A 19,013-nucleotide genomic window follows, 5' to 3' on the forward strand; every position below is an offset into this window, starting at 1 on the left:
CATGCGGTCACATGATCAGGTCAATTAAGATATGCCCTCTCAGATATTATATCCTGAATTTTATTTGAACTTGATCTTTATTAGGAAAAATGTGTGGTGTTTTAATTATAATAAAATATATATTGAATCATTCAAAAAAATCTTTTTATTAGTATTTTTTTTTATCAATTACTAGAAATTTCAGGTGACCCCATTTGAATTCCAGGCGACCCCACGTGGGGTTGCAACCCCAAGGTTGAACAACACTGCTTTATGTAAACATGCACACACAAGGTAATGCATGACCAGGCCTGAACCAGAACAAATATGCAACTTTTGTAATTCTTATTCTGAAACCACTTTACACTTATTCTTTCTTTGTGTGCGTTCTTCTGACTTTTTGTCTAAAATTGAGAATTTTCTTATATCTTAACCCTTTCATGCATAGTGTTCGCTCCAGTGGACAGCTATTCTACAGCTGTTCTCTTATATATTCATTAGTTTTGTTGTTTTAGTTCCATATCAGCCAACACAGTGAACACATATGCATCATCCCAAACACTGCAATTCATACCGTTACTGTAACTTTGCTGTTCTTAATAAACCTGAACTGCACTAACATGTTTTAATGTAAATCAGTGGTTAATTGTTATTAGACTGTAATTAACAGCTTTTTTTTTTTTTTTTTTTTTTTTTTTATAACAAAGAAGTTGTTGTTTTTTTTTTTTTGCATATTATCTCCATGAAGTGAATAATAACTAGTATTGGAGTATGTTAAAATGTGGGAAAACATCTGATTAGCAGCATTAAAAATGTTTTTATTGCATAGTATTCCATTCCACTTTCTGATATTAGGTTTTAAATACACATTTTTTTGCTTCAAAAATTAAATGTAAGGTGTCCGGCTGAGTGGACATATGTGTAACTCCTTAAAAAAAAAAAAAAAACTCAATAGCTTTGTTTTTTTTCATGCCTAAAGAGGAATAAAAACATTCAGGAAAAATATCTTGACTAAGGTTCTTATAATTCATGCATGAAAGGGTTAATGAAAACGAATGAAAATATAGCTATAACACCCCAAAATGTACTTACATATTGAAAACATGAAATACATAATTTGGAATTTATTGTTAACTTGATCCTTTTTTTGGGGTGGGGTGGGGGTGGGGGTTTCACATAGATAAAAGTAAATATGCCAAAACACACCCAAATTTTAAAGTCTTTTTGACTGAATTTGATAAATATATGAAATCACTGGAATTTATATTTAACAAAAAAAGCACAGACACTCTGACAATATATACTATGACAATATATACTTTTTTTTTTTTAAATTGGAATTAATTTACTCTCTGATTATTATTACACTGGTCAACAACAAATTTATTGTTTAAGTTTTTTGAGCTGATTTAGGATCATTTTGGTGTGCTGAATCCAAAAATCACATTAATTTTGCTCAATCAGGTCAACTTTCTGAACTATGCTACATATTGGCTATTTAACATTTTTGCTTACATTTATGGGCATTTTCACATCATATGATACAAAATTCTTTCATATTTCTTGCAATAAACGAGTTCTGAAGATTTTACTTTTGCCAATTTATGATTAATGTTTTTTTTTAATATTACAGGTAAATGAAATGGCTTCGACTAGAAGATCTTGCAAAAATAAGCCTGACGTATTCTGCTACATCTGCAGTGAATACACCATTGTACCTAACAGGAATCAAGTCACAAGTTTCATAAAGTGTGCTTACCAATCTTATTTTAGAATTAATTATTATATTTTGTGAGAAGATCAAATTTTTCAAAATCAAATTAGCAAAAAAACCTGACCTGATTGAGAAAAACCATGTCATTTTTGGATTTAGCGGTGCAAAATGGTCCTAATTCAGTTGAAAAAACCTAGACAACTTGCAAAAAACATTTTTTTTTAACCCAGTGTTATTATTATTATTATTTTATTTTATTTTTTTTCTTAGATCTTTATCTTTTAAGTTATCATTTTTATTTTTGTTTTAATTTTTACTATTTATTCTTTCTTTGTGTTTGTATCCCTGTGCATTATGTTAATCTTTTTTTTTTTTTTTTGATGATTTTTCTTTTGACATCTGGATGTTTGTTCAAAAGATACATGTATATTTTCAATAAAGTTGAAAAAATAAAATAAAATAAAATCCCCGGGCCTAAACCAGACATAACAGATTACATTACAACTTGTACAATGAGTCTGGAAGTTGCTGATGCTCGTGATCCACCTCTGTGCGCGTGGAGGGAAGGAGCCAACTCAGCTGAAGATGAACCGCGTCTGCGCATGCCCGAGGTGAGTCAGGTTACTGCGCGCGACTCCGTCTGCTTGTTTTACTGCTTTTCTTCAAGGAAAAACTATTTATAATTTAAAGTGGTGAAGTTTGCGAACGTGGAACGGAAGAACAGTGTCGCTCAACTTCCGAATGACGCCGCGACATGAGGTCTGAGGTGGACGGGTCCAAAAGTTGACCACCGCTTTGCACCGGCTTTGGGTGAGTTACGCACGAAACTGTCATGGAGTCTGTTCACTTTGACATGATTGGATTCTCATGTGAGGGTCAGAAACTGCTTAAAAGTCGAAGCCACTGTTGAAACTCTTAGACGCTTTTTTTTTTTTATTATTATTTATGAAAATGTGGGGGAAAAAATCAACTTAACCCTTTCATGCACAAATTATGAGAACCTTCATCAAAATTTTTTCCTGAGTGTTTTTATTCCTCTTTAGGCATGAAAAAAAACAATGCGATAAAAAAATGTTCTTCTGAAAAATAAAAATAAATAAATTAATTAATTAAATAAAAATAATTTAAAATTTAAAAAATACATTAACCCTTTCATGCATAGTGGTCACTACAGTGGACAGTTACTCTACAGCTTTACTCTGGTATATTCATGGGTTTTGTTGTGTTAGTTCCATATCACCCAACACAGTGGACACTTATGCATCATCTCATAAACTGCAATTCATACCATTATTGTATCTTTGCTGTTCTTGAGTGGAAATCAATTTTTAATATTTATTTTTCGCATATTATCTCCATGAAGTGAGTAATAACTAGTATTAGAATATGTTAAAATGTGAGAAAACATCAGATTAGCTGCATTAAACATGGTTTCATTTCACTGTTTTCATATCACTTTATGATATTGGGTTTTAAATACATGTTTCTTTGCTTCAAGAAGACAATTCATGGTGTACCTGAGTGGACATTTTTGTAACGCCATAAAAAACAGGTTGATTAAAAAAAAAAAAAAAAAAAAATTCAATCACATTGTTTTTTTTTTTTTCATGCCTAAAGAGGAATAAAAATGCTCAGTAAAAAAAAATCTTAATTAAGGTACTCATAATTCATGCATGAAAGGGTTAAAAAAAATAATAATGAAAAAAAAAAAAATCTTATGAACCTATTTTTCATGAAGTTGCAAAAATGTCCCCTCAGCTGGACATCACATGTTTAATTTTTGACGCATAGAAACATGTATTTACTGATAAACTGTGTGAAAAGTATGGGGAGGGCTTGTGATTCTGGGGGTTTATGATCAGGAGAGATCTACATAATGTTACCAATTCATGTCAGAAAAGGTATGTAGTGTCTTAAAACTTTAATAAAGATATATGTAAAAAAAAAAAATAACAAAAAAACCAAAATCGAAAAGCACAACAAAACCCATGAATATACAAGAAAACAGCTCTAGAATAGCTGTCCACTAGAGTGACCAGTATGCATGAAAGGGTTAAAATAGCCGATCAGAGGGTGAATTTAACCCATCAAGGCCCAGTATTCCTTTAACCCTTTCATGCATAGTGGTCACTCCAGTGGACAGTTATTCTACAGCTGTTCTCTTGTATATTCATGGATTTTGTTGTTTTACTTGCATATCAACCAACACAGTGGATACTTATGCACCATCCCATAATACACTGCAATTCATACTGTGACTGTAACATTCGTGTTCTTGATAAACCTGACCTCCAGCAACATATTTGAGTGTAAATCAATTGCTAATTGTTATTAGACTGTAAATAACAGTTTTTTTTGTTTTTTTTTTTTAAGTTGTTGTGTTTTGTTGTTTTTTGCATATTATTTGAGTGAGTAATAACTACTATTATAGTATGTTAAAATGTGAGAAAACATCAGATTAGCAACATTAAAAAAAACATTTATTTCATCGTTTTCACACAGTATGACAGTAAATTCTTGGTTTTTTTTGCTTCAAAAATTAACCCTTTCATGCATGAATTATGAGAACCTTCATCAAGATTTTTTTCCTGAGTGTTTTTATTCTTCTTTAGGCATGAAAAAAAGCAATATGATTGAATTTTTTCTTTTTATGAGCCTATTTTTCATGGGGTTACAAAAATGTCCAGTCAGCTGGACACCATGCATTTACTGACATACACTGTGAAAACAATGAAACACATTTTTTTTAATGCTGTTAATCTTTTCTCACATTTTAACATTTTATAACCTCCTGAGACCCTGCAATGCATTTTTGTCCTCTCTAGGGGACAAGAGTTTTACAGCCTTATTAAAAAAATAAATAAAAAATGCTGTCCACTGCAAAGGACATTCCATAATTAAAAAAATATAAAAATCTATCTGAAAAAACTGTTGCATCATGCTGTTTCCAATCAAGACAATTATTAAATGCAAAAAAGCCAAAACTTTTCCTTTCCTGGGTCTCTAGTTATTACTCAGATATGCCAAAAAAAAAAAAAGTTGTTTAAAAAACACCCTGTTAATTACAGTCTAATAACCATTAGCAATTGATTTACACTCAAATATGTTACTGCAGATCAGGTTGTTCAAGAACAGCAATGGGATGAATTGCAGTGTATGGGATGATGGTATATGCGTCCACTGTGTTGGTTGATATGCAAATAAAACAACCAAATCCATGAATATACAAGAGAACAACTGCAGAATAGCTGTCCACTGTAGTGACCACTATGCATGAAAGGGTTAAACACATGGTGTCCAGCTGAGTGGACATTTTTGTAACTCAATGAAAAATAGATTAATAAAAAACAAAAATTTCAATCATATTATTTTTTTCATGCCTAAAGAGGAATAAAAACACTCAGGAAAAAAATCTTGATTAAGGTTCTCATAATTCATGCATGAAAGGGTTAATACCAGCTCCCAAATGAATTTAAGTTAGTTATTTAGCACTATTTATTATAAGGCTATCATCTGTGTTTTGCATTTTCAGTGTAAATCTAGTATTTTCCCTATATTTAATCAATTGATCATGTAGATGTTTATTGAAACTCAGAGTAGCTTCAAAAGTCATTATATTAGAACAGAGAAAACTGAAGACAAAGTGACTTTATCAGCAAAGATATTAATCCTTTCATGCATGACGTCCACATTTGTAGACACATAGTTTAAGCTCACTTTCCAAAGGGTTTTAAAGGCAGTATTCTATTTGTGATCTCATAAAGTTAACCTCCTGAGACCCAGCTATACGTTTGAATTTACGTTTGTGGGTAAGAGTTTCACAGCTTTATAAAAAAAGAAAGTTGTCCACCGCAAAGGACATTCAATAAAAAAAAATAAATAAATAAATAAAAAGCATCTGAAAAAACTGTTTTATCATAATGTTTCGATATAGGCAATTATTTAATTAAAAAAAGCCAAAACTTGTACTTTCCCGGGTCTCAGGAGGTTAAATATCTTCTTAATAAAACCATATTTTCAAAAATTCAAAATGTATTTCAACTTTAGCCTAATTTTAAGTAATAGAATGAATTTAACCCTTTCATGCATGAATTATGAGAACCTAAATCAAGATTTTTTTTCCTGAGTGTTTTTATTCCTCTTTAGGCATGAAAAAAACAATGTGATTGAAATTTTTTTATGAACCTATTTTTCGTGGAGTTACAAAAATGTCCACTCAGCTAGACACCAATTTTTGAAGCAAAAAAACATGTATTTAAAACCCATCATCAGAAAGTAATAAACTGTGTGAAAACTATGAAATTAAAACATTTTTCATGCTGCTAATCTGATGTTTTCTCACATTTTAACATTCTCTAATACTAGTTATTACTAACTTCATGCAGACCATATGCAAAAAAAAAAAACCCTTTTTGATGAAGAAAACTGTTGATTACAGACTAATAACAATTAGCAATTTATTTTAACACGTTACTGCAGATCAGGTTTATCAAGCTGATCTGCAAAGTTACGGTAGTTGTATGAATTACAATGTATTATGGGATGATGTATAAGCGTCCACTGTGTCGGCTGATATGGAACTAAAACAACAAAACCCATGAATATATAAGAGAAGAGCTGGAGAATAACTGTCCACTGGAGTGACCAGTATGCATGAAAGGGTTAATGGCAGCTCCCAAATGAATTTAAGTTAGTTATTTAGCACTATTTATTATAAGGCCATCCTCTGTGTTTTGCATTTTTCAGTGTAAATCTAGTATTTTCCCTATATTTAATTCATTGATCATGTAGATGTTTATTGAAACTCAGAGTAGCTTCTAAAGTCATTATATTAGAACAGAGAAAACTGAAGAAAAAGTGACTTCATCAGCAAAGATATTAACCCTTTCATGCATGATGTCCACATTTGTAGACACATAGTTTAAGCTCACTTTCCAAAGGTTTTAAAGGCAATATTCTATTTGTGATCTCATAAAGTTAACCTCCTGAGACCCAGCTATACGTTTGAATTTACGTTCGTGGGCAAGAGTTCCACAGCTTTATTAAAAAAAAAAAAAAAAAAAAAAAAAAACTGTTCACTGCAAAGGACATTCAATAAAAAAAAAATTTAAAATAAAAAAAAAAAAGCATCTGAAAAGATTGTTCTATCATAATGTTTCAATATAGGCAATTATTTAATTAAAAAAAGCCAAAACTTCTCAGAAGGTTAAATATCTTCTCAATAAAACCATATTTTCAAAAATTCAAAATGCATTTCAACTTTAGCCTAATTTTAAGTAATAGAATCAATTTAAAAATCGAGATACTTTTTTTTTCATAATTCATGCATGAAAGGGTTAATAACTGAACGTAAAAACAAGCATCTCCAAACACTGTCATTTGTCAGATTACATGGATTTTGATTGATTGATTACGTGATTGAGTGATTTATTCTGAATATGCAATGAAATGTAACATATGTGAACAAGTAAAACATAAATAATAATACAAAAATCAACAATCATGACAATCTTAGAAAGAACAGCACAATAGTTTCATTTACATGCCCGAAAAGGGGTGAGCAGTGCAACTTATTTAATTCCACCTCTTCTCCATGAAATATTAATAATATAGATTTATCTCCCTCTTCCTTTTACATTACGCTTTTATATTTATATATATATATATATTCACACACAGACACACACAGACACACTCATACATCCATATGCACATACATATATTTATACACATACACACATGCACATACTCATATAATATTTTACCTTTGCATTTCTTAATTGTGCTGGCAAAATATAAAGAAACTAGAAAAGCACTCGGAGAGCGCAGACCTCCACCAAGGCAGATGAGTGCCCCCCCACCCCCCTATCACCATCAAAATTTAATCATTGGTTCCTTGTGCCAGTATCAACATTTCCTGAAATTTTCATACAAATCCGTCCATAACTTTTTGAGTTATCTTGCACACAGACAGACAGACAGACAGACAGACAAACAAACAAACCAACGCCCGCAAAAACATAACCTCCTTGGTGGAGGTAATAATAAATTACTCAAAGAAAGAAATATATACAGTACATAAACAACAGTAAACATTTGGTGGCAGTTTTATCACAGTGTTTCCATGCTCACTATGGACCCTCTGAACGTCCAAAAGGATCATATGTGATGACAATGAAAAGCTGAGAAAATGCATTTTACCAGAATCAGTTACATGCATTAATAAGATTAACGGTTCAGCAGTTATTGAACATTTTAGATCAGTAGAGGATTTTGTTTGTTTGAGTCTTTGAAAGTTAAGATAGAATTCATATGGGTAGTTTAGATGAGTTGAAGCATGGAGTAATTTTTCTCTCATGGAAACAAAATAAACATACGTGAGTTTTGGCGGTTGTTGATATTACACCCTGGGTGAAAAGCCTCAACTTAAATAAATCTAGATGCTCATCAAAAACTCATCTGTAATGCATGAATGGTTTTGTGTTAGTTTTCTGAGAAAGGGCTGACACTCGGCAGGTGCTCCCAGGTAACACAGATGCAGCACAGGGAACACGTCTGCAGTAAACACCATGCATGGCTGCCCAGGCTCGCCTCTTATCTGCTGTCTGTCTGAATTATTGAAGCTTGTTGGGTTGAGTTCCACTGGTGTGGGTCAGCGATATCGGAGAAAGGGTTCAGAGATGGGATGAGGTGAAGGAAGGGCTCAGAGGAACAAAAGGTGCTTAAAAAAATAAACATATGATGCCAGTTTAACAAAGCAGAGGAAGACGTGTTTATATTTTGCAGTCGGATACATTACTTATCAAGGCATCATTCCAAAAGACTTAGACAAGATAACGTTAGACTGATTATGGGGGTTGCTGTTAACTGGAAATGTTATTTTGTGGTCGAGCTGAAACATGTTTGACAGTACATATAAACACACTCATTTCACAGATAATTTATAGTGAGAACTAAAAATAATACAACTCAAATGGTTAAGTCTTGCCAAATGAATGTATGAGTCTTTTAAGCCATGGATTGATGCAGGATGAACTGATCATAAAACTAACCATCAAGTCTTTGTAGCTTTATGTTTCTATCATGTGTTTGACAGAATTCCCAGTTACTTCATACATAAATTAATCTGCCAACATGACACAAAATTATTGATATATAATGGTGATATAAACACAGGCTGAGGCATTTGATCATCCAGTCTGTAAGAAGAACAGATCTCTCTATAAATACATATGAAGCCTTAATTAATCAAAGTGGTCACTAGAAGCACATATTTACATGTTGTTGCATGAACCTAGTCAGAAGAAGAAGCAGCAATGAGACCATTACCACAGCTGTAAACAGGGATGTAAACAATTAATTGACTCCACTGCAATCTCGCTCCATCATGTCAGTGATGCAAAGTCAGAAATGCCCATTTCTTCTAAACTGCCCTCTTCAGATCCATTTATTTTATTGAATTTTTCTGCAGAATTTATTTAGTTCTACTCCATAAATGTCATTGCCTGTACTGTATCCAATGGTACAATAAATCAATCATTAAGGAATATGACATGCTTTTTTCATGAAGTATATAAACAATATTTAGCTTTTATTCTTATAGACCCTATTGAAAGAGAAATTCAGGTTCTCAGAAAAATTGCCGTATATCAATGAATTGTTAATCAATCGATAAGGGCAACCAACTAATGATTAATGGATTAATTGATAATTTGCATCCCTAGTTGTAAATAAATAGGTGGTTCTATGAAACTGAGTTCATTTTGGTACCTGGAACTTTGCCAGCTTTTTAGACCCAAAGATAAAAGAGAAATTCAAATATATTTCCCCCAGGATGTACCTAATGATGACCTCAGATAAATGCAAAAATATATATACTCTTGCTCTGAGCCCTCCCAAAATTAATGAACTTTAAATAAAATATTGGGGCCAAAAATAGGATCAAAATTGGGACAGGAAAAGCTACCTAGGTGCCAGTGTATTTGATCTTGAGAACATGGCTGTAAATGGTCTTATATACCACTATAAATAAAGACACTGTGTTAAATTTGATGATCCTAGTGATTTTTCTAATCCAGACATGAAGGTTTTTCATGAATCTCAGTCTCATTCCAGGTTTTGCGTGTAACCCATTGTGTCCATTCGTCTTACATGTGGAACCTGCCCATTTAAACACAAATAAATTGTGAGTGATTTTGCAACAGCAGTCATTTTTATGAAACACTCTCCCTTGCATATTTAGGTCAATTCCCTAAATGTACCTGTGAGAGAATAAAAAGATATTCAAAAAAATAGTAGCACATAATTTTCGCATCCTTTTTACCATGTTACATACAGATTCTTGTATAAAAAAAAATATATGAAAATGTGTTTTATCTGAAAAATAGTTTCTCTTTTGTCTCAGTAAATATTTATTTTTAAAATAGACCCAAAGTGCTGCCAAAGTTGCTTCATAACATTGGTCTACATCTGGTTTGAATTTTTAGCCCCCATGTCGTGTTTTTAGGGATGAGTGGATGGATGGATGGATGGATGGATGGATGGAAATATTTGCCACTGTTTTCCTGATTCATTTTAAAATGGCTGTTCATCCCACAGTGAGGCTAATCAATATCTAATTACATATATCAGCTAAAATGTACTTAGGGGGTCAAATGAGTGGCCATTTTTGTCAAAAAAAAAAAAGTTGTAAGAAATGCATAGAACTGTGTTGAAATAATGCTAATACATTTGTGCACGACTGCTGATATTATTTGACAGTGGAAGCTATATTTTCAGAAATATTGGATTTTGAATAGCATGTGTATGTGAAAACTTTTGCTGGTGGACGGACGTGACATTACCCATGATGATCTGGTCAGTACCAGTACTTTATTAGTGATAAACTTATATACTTACTATTGCTAATTCTCCTCTTATTCATAAATGTTAGTATTGTGGATCTAAAACAATAACAGCTGACACAAAAACACAAAATGTGGCAGTGGACGGATGTGACATGGTTGTTACAGATCCCATCATACTGATGCTCGGCAGCCATGTCACCATTTCCACAAATGATCCGTGTGCAAAAACTAGGATCAGAATTATTTATTGTATAGTTTATCATCATACTAAAGAGTAAATAACAATATAGAATTGTTATTTCTTTATAAAAATGCTTATTATTAGAAAACTTTTGATTTAAAAAGTGACATGTGACATTCTTAATGTATGTATTGGCGTAACATAAGCAGGATGGATCAGCACCATACTCCATATTGCAACCTGTAAAAATAAAACGTGATATGTAGTATATAATCTGGTAAGAAAAACTGGGGAATCTAAAAGCATAGAATATTTGTTTTTCATGTAAATTCAGTTAAAATATAACTTGGCCATTTGTGACATGAAAATATAGCATTAATTGTGATGAAATTGGACATTTTTGAGCTGAAAACATAGTTCATATGACCATCAACATGTGGCAACAGAACTGAAATCCTGTAAATTTGTAGAACTTGCATTTACCAACACAAAGTTCCTTTGGGGATTCACTTATATTGATTTCTTATGCACAAAGACATAAATAAGACCTCTAAGCAAATTTTAAATATTATAAATATAAATATCAGACTTCCAGTGTAAAGGTGACCCAGTATTAACTTCATGCATTAATTCAATTCAGTTCAATTAATTTCAGTTTTTATTTACAGAGCAGAAATCACTGTACATGATTATCTCAAGGCACTTCACAAATTCAGATAATTAAGGATTAAAAAGACTATACAAAGAGGAAACCTAACAAATCCCAAGATAACAGCAAGGAGGAAAAACTAATTTAACAGAAGGAAAAACCTCCAACAGAACCATCTGCCAGGATCGGCTGGGGCAGTGGACAGAGGAGAGAGAAAGAACAACAAAAAGCTCAAACACTGAGCGGTGAAATCTCGCTCCATCATGTCAGTGATGCAAAGTCAGAAATGCCCATTTCTTCTAAACTGCCACTCTTCAGATCCATTTATTTTATTGAATTTCTCTGCATAATTTATTAATTCTACTCCATAAATGTCATTGCCTGTACTGTATCCAATGGGACAATGAATCAATCATTAAGGAATATGACATGCTTTTTTCATGAAGTATATAAAAAATATTTAGCTTTTATTCTTATAGACCCTATCGAAAGAGAAATCCAGGCTCTCAGAAAAATTGCCGCTTATCAATTAATCGTTTATTGATCGATAAGGTCAATCAACTAATAATTAATGGATTAATTCATAATTTGCATCCCTATAGTGAATATGAGTGATTTTTGTCGATTTCTGACCTTATAACAATAGTTTTATTGCATGTGTTTACTTTTTAATTAGTGTCTGTTCTGATGTTTTATGGCAAGAGGAGGTAGATGACGATGTCCAATAACACACTGAGGATAAAATTTTGAATTTCAGAGTATTTTAATGAATGACCTATAAAAGGGTTAAGGGAGTGGTTAACCATTACTTACCTATGCAATCTGTATGCTTGTTAGTGAGTGTTAGTGAATAGTTATGATAGTGTTTATTATATAGTTCCATAGATGGTACAGGTTTCTATTATTTGTACTAACTGTTGCAGTAGTAGTATATCTACCAGGAGTTGGGGTCTGCTCCAGGTTTCTACTTGTTAAAAGGAAGTTTTTCCTCACCGCAAGTACCAAATGTTTGCTCCTGGAGGATTCTGTTGGGTTTCTGTAAACTGGTTTAACAGTCTGATTTAGACCAGCTCTATATGTGCAGTCGTGGAAAAAATTATTTGACCACCCCTTGTTTTCTTCAATTTCTTGTTAATTTTAATGTCTGGTACAACTAAATGTACATTTGTTTGGACAAATATAATAATACCAACAAAAATAGCTCATAAGAGTTTAATTTCAGAGCTGATATCTAACCATTTTCCATGGTTTTCTTGATAATAACCAAAATCACTTCAGTTCTTACATTAATATCTATGGCATTGTACCGACAAAAACAGTGCTTTTAGGCATTCCATGTTTTCTTTTCTGTTTTAGTCACATGATACACACAGGAGTTAGTACTTGATTGCATAACCATTGTTTTTGATGACTTTTGATGGTCTAATAATTTTTTCTGCAACAGTAAAGTGTCACGGTGAGACAACTTTTATTATGCTGTGATGCTGTAATAAAGCGATTAACCCTATTAAACATTGGTTATTAAATGTACAACACATTGCAAATTTAGAGTACTCAACAGTCAGACTTAACTGAGAAAAGTCCCAAACTGGAGCTGAATGGTCAAATTTTATGGTAGATGTTAATAAATTGTTGAAAAAACTATAATGTATTTTTCCTTTGCTTTTTAGATGTATATTTTTCCTTTTTTTTATGTCATTGTAACCCTCCTCACTTTTTTCTACCATCTGTCAATCATGGTATGCGCCTATTTTTCTTGGTTTTGACTTTAGTTCTTAACCCTGTAAAGCCTGAACCACTAAATCACTGACGGAAAATTCCAGTTCATTCAAACTGGAGCCTTAATTGGTCCTTCAGAACAACCCAAACATTTTTTTTCAAATATCAGTTTCTATGTATGAGTTTCAATCACGGGGCGACACGATGGTGCAGTGGATAGCACTCGTGCCTCACAGCAAGAAGGTCCTGGGTTTGATTCCAACACCAGTCGACGGGGGGTGGGACCTTTCTGTGTGGAGTTTGCATGTTCTCCCCGTGATAACTAGTCGATACCTGATCAGACGATTCCGGCTTGACAGTGGCTATGCAGTAGCTCTGTTTATGTGTTAGCTCTCAGCGCGGGAGACCAGAAGTAGCGTCACGGACAAGACGTAGACACACATACACATTTATCTGTAGTAAAAAGAGGGAAAGTTAAATATGGTTGACGTGGACGAATTGAGAAGAGGCGTTCAACGAGAATTATTAGCAATTGCTCAGTATGTGGAGGAAAATTTTCCAACGGACTATATTTTAAGGTTGGTGGAAGATGTAATGGAAAGTCTTGGAGAAATATCTGCACTGACGAATGCAGACATGGTTCTAGTTGACACGTGTATGTGTGTCCACGTCCTGTCCGTGACGCTACTTCTGGTCTCCCGTGCTGAGAGCTAACACATAAACAGAGCTACTGCATAGCCACTGTCAAGCCGGAATCGTCTGATCAGGTATCGACTAGTTATCCTGGACAGAAAGACCCACCCACAGCCATTTGATTGACAGCTTGAGCCATCAGGTAAAAGCAATGACAATAAGCAAATGGAAAAGACAATGTCAAAACGCAAATGGTAAAGACAATGTCAAAACGCAAATGGAAAAGACAATGTCAAAACGCAAATGGTAAGGACAATGTCAAAACGCAAATGGTAAAGACAATGTCAAAACGCAAATGGAAAAGACAATGTCAAAATGGAATAAGCAAAAGCAATGATATGACTGCATTTGTATATTTTTTATCATTGATTCTTGTATTGATTCTCTTTTTATTTCCAAATTTCTTTTATTGATTCTCTTTTTATTTCCAAATTTCTTTTATTGATTCTCCTTTTATTTCCAAATTTCTTTTATTGATTCTCTTTTTATTTCCACATTTCTTTTATTGATTCTCTTTTTATTTCCACATTTATTTTATTGATTCTCTTTTTATTTCCACATTTCTTTTATTGATTCTCTTTTTATTTCCAAATTTCTTTTATTGATTCTCTTTTTATTTCCACATTTATTTCCTTTTAATTTTGGCACTCCTGTGATTCCATATCCTCCCACCATCCAAAGACATGCACTAATAGGTTAATTGGTTAATCTAAATTGCCCATAGGTGTGAATGTGAGAGTGATTGTTTGTCTCTATATGTTCAGCCCTGCGATGAACTGGCGACTTGTCCAGGGTGTACCCTGCCTTCGCCCCTATGTAGCTGGGATAGGCTCCAAGCGACCCCTGTGACCCTAGTGAGGATAAAGCGGGTTCAGAAAATGAATGAGTTTCAATCTTGCTTCATATTTGATACATCGGGTGTTAATGCTTAAATATTATTATTTTTGAACAAACATAATATAACACAAGCATGTCTGACAATTTGGTAATTCCTTTTCAAAATTGTCAAAGTTCTGCCTCCTTTCTTATTAATGAGATTCTTGTAGTGTCACTGGAAAGGCCTCTGGTGAATGAGTTCCTCCCCCTGGTGGATTATCTGTGTATTGCATGTATCTAATTGTATACATCAGGTTTTTCAAGAAAGAAATCATGTAGAGGGCTTCAAAACTCATGTATCAAATAAGATACACTTGGCGTTATAGGGTGAATGAGATGACAGTCTGTGTTCTTTGTGTTAGTTTTGTAAAAACTCCTCAATAAAAAGTAAATCACAAAAAAAGATGATGTGACGCTATGTAAATAAATTTGATTGGATTTGAATTAATGTCTTGTTATTTTTCTCTTTTCATCCAGGTGAAATTGCACCAGTATCCATTAAACCATGTACGACCCTCGGCACTATGACAGCCCCCCTGTGTACAGCCCTCCTTACAGCACTACTTCCCACAGCTTACATGTCCCTCGGAGCGTCCACTCCCCACAGGCCCACTATGCCCCCTACACCTACAACCCAGACTCCTACTACATGGAGGAGAGGCCTCAGCACTTCTACCGCTGGTTTTCTCCCCCTGGATTTGTGAAAACCTTCCAGGGACTGACAGCACTCATGTGTTTCCTCATCTTCGCCTGTGTAGCTTCTACTCTGGTATGGGATATGAATGGATTCGGGTATGGGGGCTACGCCGTCGGGGCCACGGGCGGCAGTGTTTCAGGGACGGGTGCAGGATACTATGGAGGTAGTTATGGGTATGGCAACTCATATATGACGCCACAGTCTGCCAAGTCCGCTATGATCTCCATGGCTGCGATCAACTTCCTGGTGTCACTGGGGTTCCTGGTGGGGAGTTTCTCACGGTCTCGTGCCATGAGGGGATGCAGATTTTACCTCACTGTGTTCATCTGTGATATCATCTTAGCTGTCCTTCAGGTGAGTTTTCCTCAAATAATGTAGAATGTGTTTTATTGTTTGCATTTAGATAACTTTATAGTGTTTTGTGTCATCAGTTAAAGATTTTCTCCATTTCAAGCATTGAAAAGTAAGTAATTACATTCACTCATGAGTTGTACTGTACTTAATTCCTGTGTGTATGTATAGTGCAAAATTCCTCTAAAGTAATGCTAAATTATAAAAATATATAATGTAAAATAAGTGGGTGCATAATTATTCACTCCCTTAAGTCAGTATTTAGTAGATGCACCTTTAGCTGTGGGGATAGGATCTGGAAAATACAACTTTACTCCATTCTTCTTTGCAAAACTCCTCAAGCTCTGTCTGGTTGTACAGTGATAGGTTATGAACATCCCTTTTATTTATTTTATTTATTTATTTATTTATTTGCACATCACAAACAACAAGAAAAAAAAAAATTATGCAAGTAACACCACTGTGCTGGACAGGATAGACGCCAAAAAGGCTTATATAAATACCTCCCCAAAAATAAACAACAGATGAAAAAGAAAGAAAGAATAAACATTCAGTATAATTGAAATAATAATAATAAAAAACCCCATCAAATTATATAAAACATTAAAATTTTTCGTAAATTAGAGTCTTTTTCAAATGCTTTTTAAATAATGATAAAGAAGATGTTGACTGAGGTCCAGGACGTAGATTATCCCAAAGATGTTGTCCACGATACTTTAGAGAATACTGACTGACAGAAGTCCAGGTACAAATTCTGTACTGGACTTAGCTTCAGACTTTGACTTGGCCACTACAGAACATGCAGCTTGTTGTCTTGAAGCCATTTCTCTATAACTTTTGCTGTATGGTTCAGGTGTTTGTCAAGGGAAATAAATCTTCTTCTAAGTTGTAGTTCTCTTGCAGACTGAATCATATTGTCCTCCAGGATTTCCCTGTATTTTGTTGCATTCATTTTACCCTCCACCATGCTTCATAGGGATAGTGTGTTTGTACTGATGGGCAGTGTTTGGTGTCTGTTTTTGTGTGTGTGTGTGTGTGTGTGTGTATGTGTGTGTGTGTGTGTTTGGTGTCTGTTAAAAAATAGTGTTCAGTTTGATGACTGAAAAGTTCTAGTTTTGTCTGAAAAGGGGACAAAGAACCTTCTTCCACTTGACCTCGGAGTGTCCCTTCTGTCTTTGGGTGAACTCTGCTCCAGACTGTCTTGTTGTTTGTGTAGACTACCCTGCTCTATGCAGATGTAAACATGCTTATTGCTTCCATTTCTTAGTAATGGGTGTAACTGAACTCCTGGATTTTTTATGATTTCTTGGATTTTTTTGTATCCATTCCCTGACTTATACTTTTCAATAACATTATCTCAGGGCTGCTTGGAGTGTTCTTGAGTGTTCTTTTGTCTTCATGGTGTAATTGTAGCCAAGAATACTGAGTAATCAGTGGCTGCATGTTCCAGATACAGGTATCTTTATACTACACTCACCTGAAACACATTCACTCAGATGATCTGTGTTTCACTACCAGCCCCAGTATCCTGGACCTCTGTTAAAGTAGGTCAGTCACTTTATTTTTATGCAGTCACTTGTTTCATGTTATATACAGTAGTTTAAATACATGACATTACTTTGAGTTGTAAAAAATTTTTGCTTTCACATTAAAGGGGTCATATTTTGCTAAACCCACTTTTATTAGTCTTTGGTTCATTTATTTGTGTATTTGGACTCTAATAGTTCATAAAGTTTGAATTTGAACCCTCCAGGTGCTACAAAGCTATCTTTATATTCATTCTTGCAAAAATCAAGTGGATTTCTACAACCTGTTTCAATTCCTGCTTAATTTGTTACGTTTTACAACTAGTTATGTCATGGCATTTGCACATACAGGGTCAAGACTTCCGACGAACATTTCTTAGAGTACAGAGTTTGTTAGCAGCAGCGGTTGTAGTAAAAACTGAAAATATGTCCAAACTTCAAGCCGATTACCTAAAATGTTCAGTTGTTGGTTGTATTAATGAATACAAGAGGCTGAACAGGACAGAGAAGCATGGGCAACAACATTGAGGGGGCGGGAAGTGAAATGGCTCATTTGCATTTAAAGGGCCAGCGCTCAAAACGACCTTTCTGGTGTCATTACTCAGAAATAGGGTTGAAGATGGACCTGTGGAGTTGAATTAATAAAGAATTCAGACCCAAGCATAGCATTTACAGTTTATGTAGACCACGGGGAAATGTTTTAAAATACATAATTCCATTTGAAAAAGCAAAATATCACTCCTTTAAAGAGTTTTTTTGTAAAATCTTGTCAAAAATGGCAAAATATATCCACCATTTTCAAGGCATCCATTATCTGAGAGAAATGAGAGAAAAACCTTAAGCACACATCACAATTGTCTGCTGATAATTTCAAGACCTTTCCAAGGATTGTAAAGTAGGATTTTAATTTTACATGAACTTGGGAACTACAAAATTAGTAATCATATGGATAGTTCAGCTCAGACCAAGACAGTGTACCTTACATTGTGGCCTACTTTTGCTGTTTTAGTTACACTTTTGTGGCTTCGTTTGGCTGGCAAAACTGAACTTAGATAGAAACTTGATACCAATGTCAATAGGCTGCTGGAAGTCCTTAAGGACTAGAAAGACAAAATGTGAGCTGACACTGACTAAAATCTGCATCTGCAACAGCATTTTGTAACAGACACTGAGATCAGCATTTCTACCAACAGTTTTCTATTACAGTGAGTCATATAATGGCTTTATAAATACTAATATATATAGCAAACTACTTTCTTAAAAACAGCATATTTTATCAGACAAAGCAGAATGTAAGCCATGACTTTATACGTTTTAATATAATATGATGTGAAGCACTATGTAGTTATAGTTACAGTTATAATAGGTGGTAAATAGAATAGAGTTACACTATTAAAATCAGTAGATTACACAGAGATGATGGCATGTGGTGGATTACAGATGTTTTTTTTCTGTTAAATCTTTTTCTCTTATTTTATGTTTTGTTTGCAAGGCAACAAAAAGGAATTTTACATACTAAATGAAAATAAAACATTGTACTATTGACCTGTTAATTCACACTGTTTATCTGCTTTATTAGTGCTCACTCTAATTTCATAATGCAGACAATAAAAGATAATGGAAAATTAGGTCTTTGTCTTCATCATCAACAAATAAAATCACACAGCTTTTGTGTTTTCAGAAACCTGTTGCTTCTATTTCTACAGAAGGTGTTCATATTTATTCAAAGCGACTGGGTTCAGTCTAATTTATGGAGTAATACTGTGTGAAAACCTTTTCAAT

At 33.8% G+C, this 19,013-nt stretch overlaps 1 protein-coding gene across 1 annotated transcript in view; it reads left to right on the forward strand.

Annotated features, from left to right (window-relative positions):
* The window catches only part of LOC115436557 (occludin-like), a 51,082-nt gene that overhangs the window by 959 nt on the left and 31,110 nt on the right, over positions 1–19,013 (forward strand). Inside the window, exon 2 of the mRNA XM_030159423.1 lies at positions 15,135–15,708. Coding sequence (XP_030015283.1) covers positions 15,163–15,708 — 546 coding nt within the window. The 5' untranslated portion in view covers positions 15,135–15,162. The remainder of the gene's footprint in view (positions 1–15,134; positions 15,709–19,013) is intronic.

This window comes from Sphaeramia orbicularis, chromosome 17, assembly GCF_902148855.1.
Source record: "Sphaeramia orbicularis chromosome 17, fSphaOr1.1, whole genome shotgun sequence".
Taxonomy (NCBI): domain Eukaryota; kingdom Metazoa; phylum Chordata; class Actinopteri; order Kurtiformes; family Apogonidae; genus Sphaeramia; species Sphaeramia orbicularis.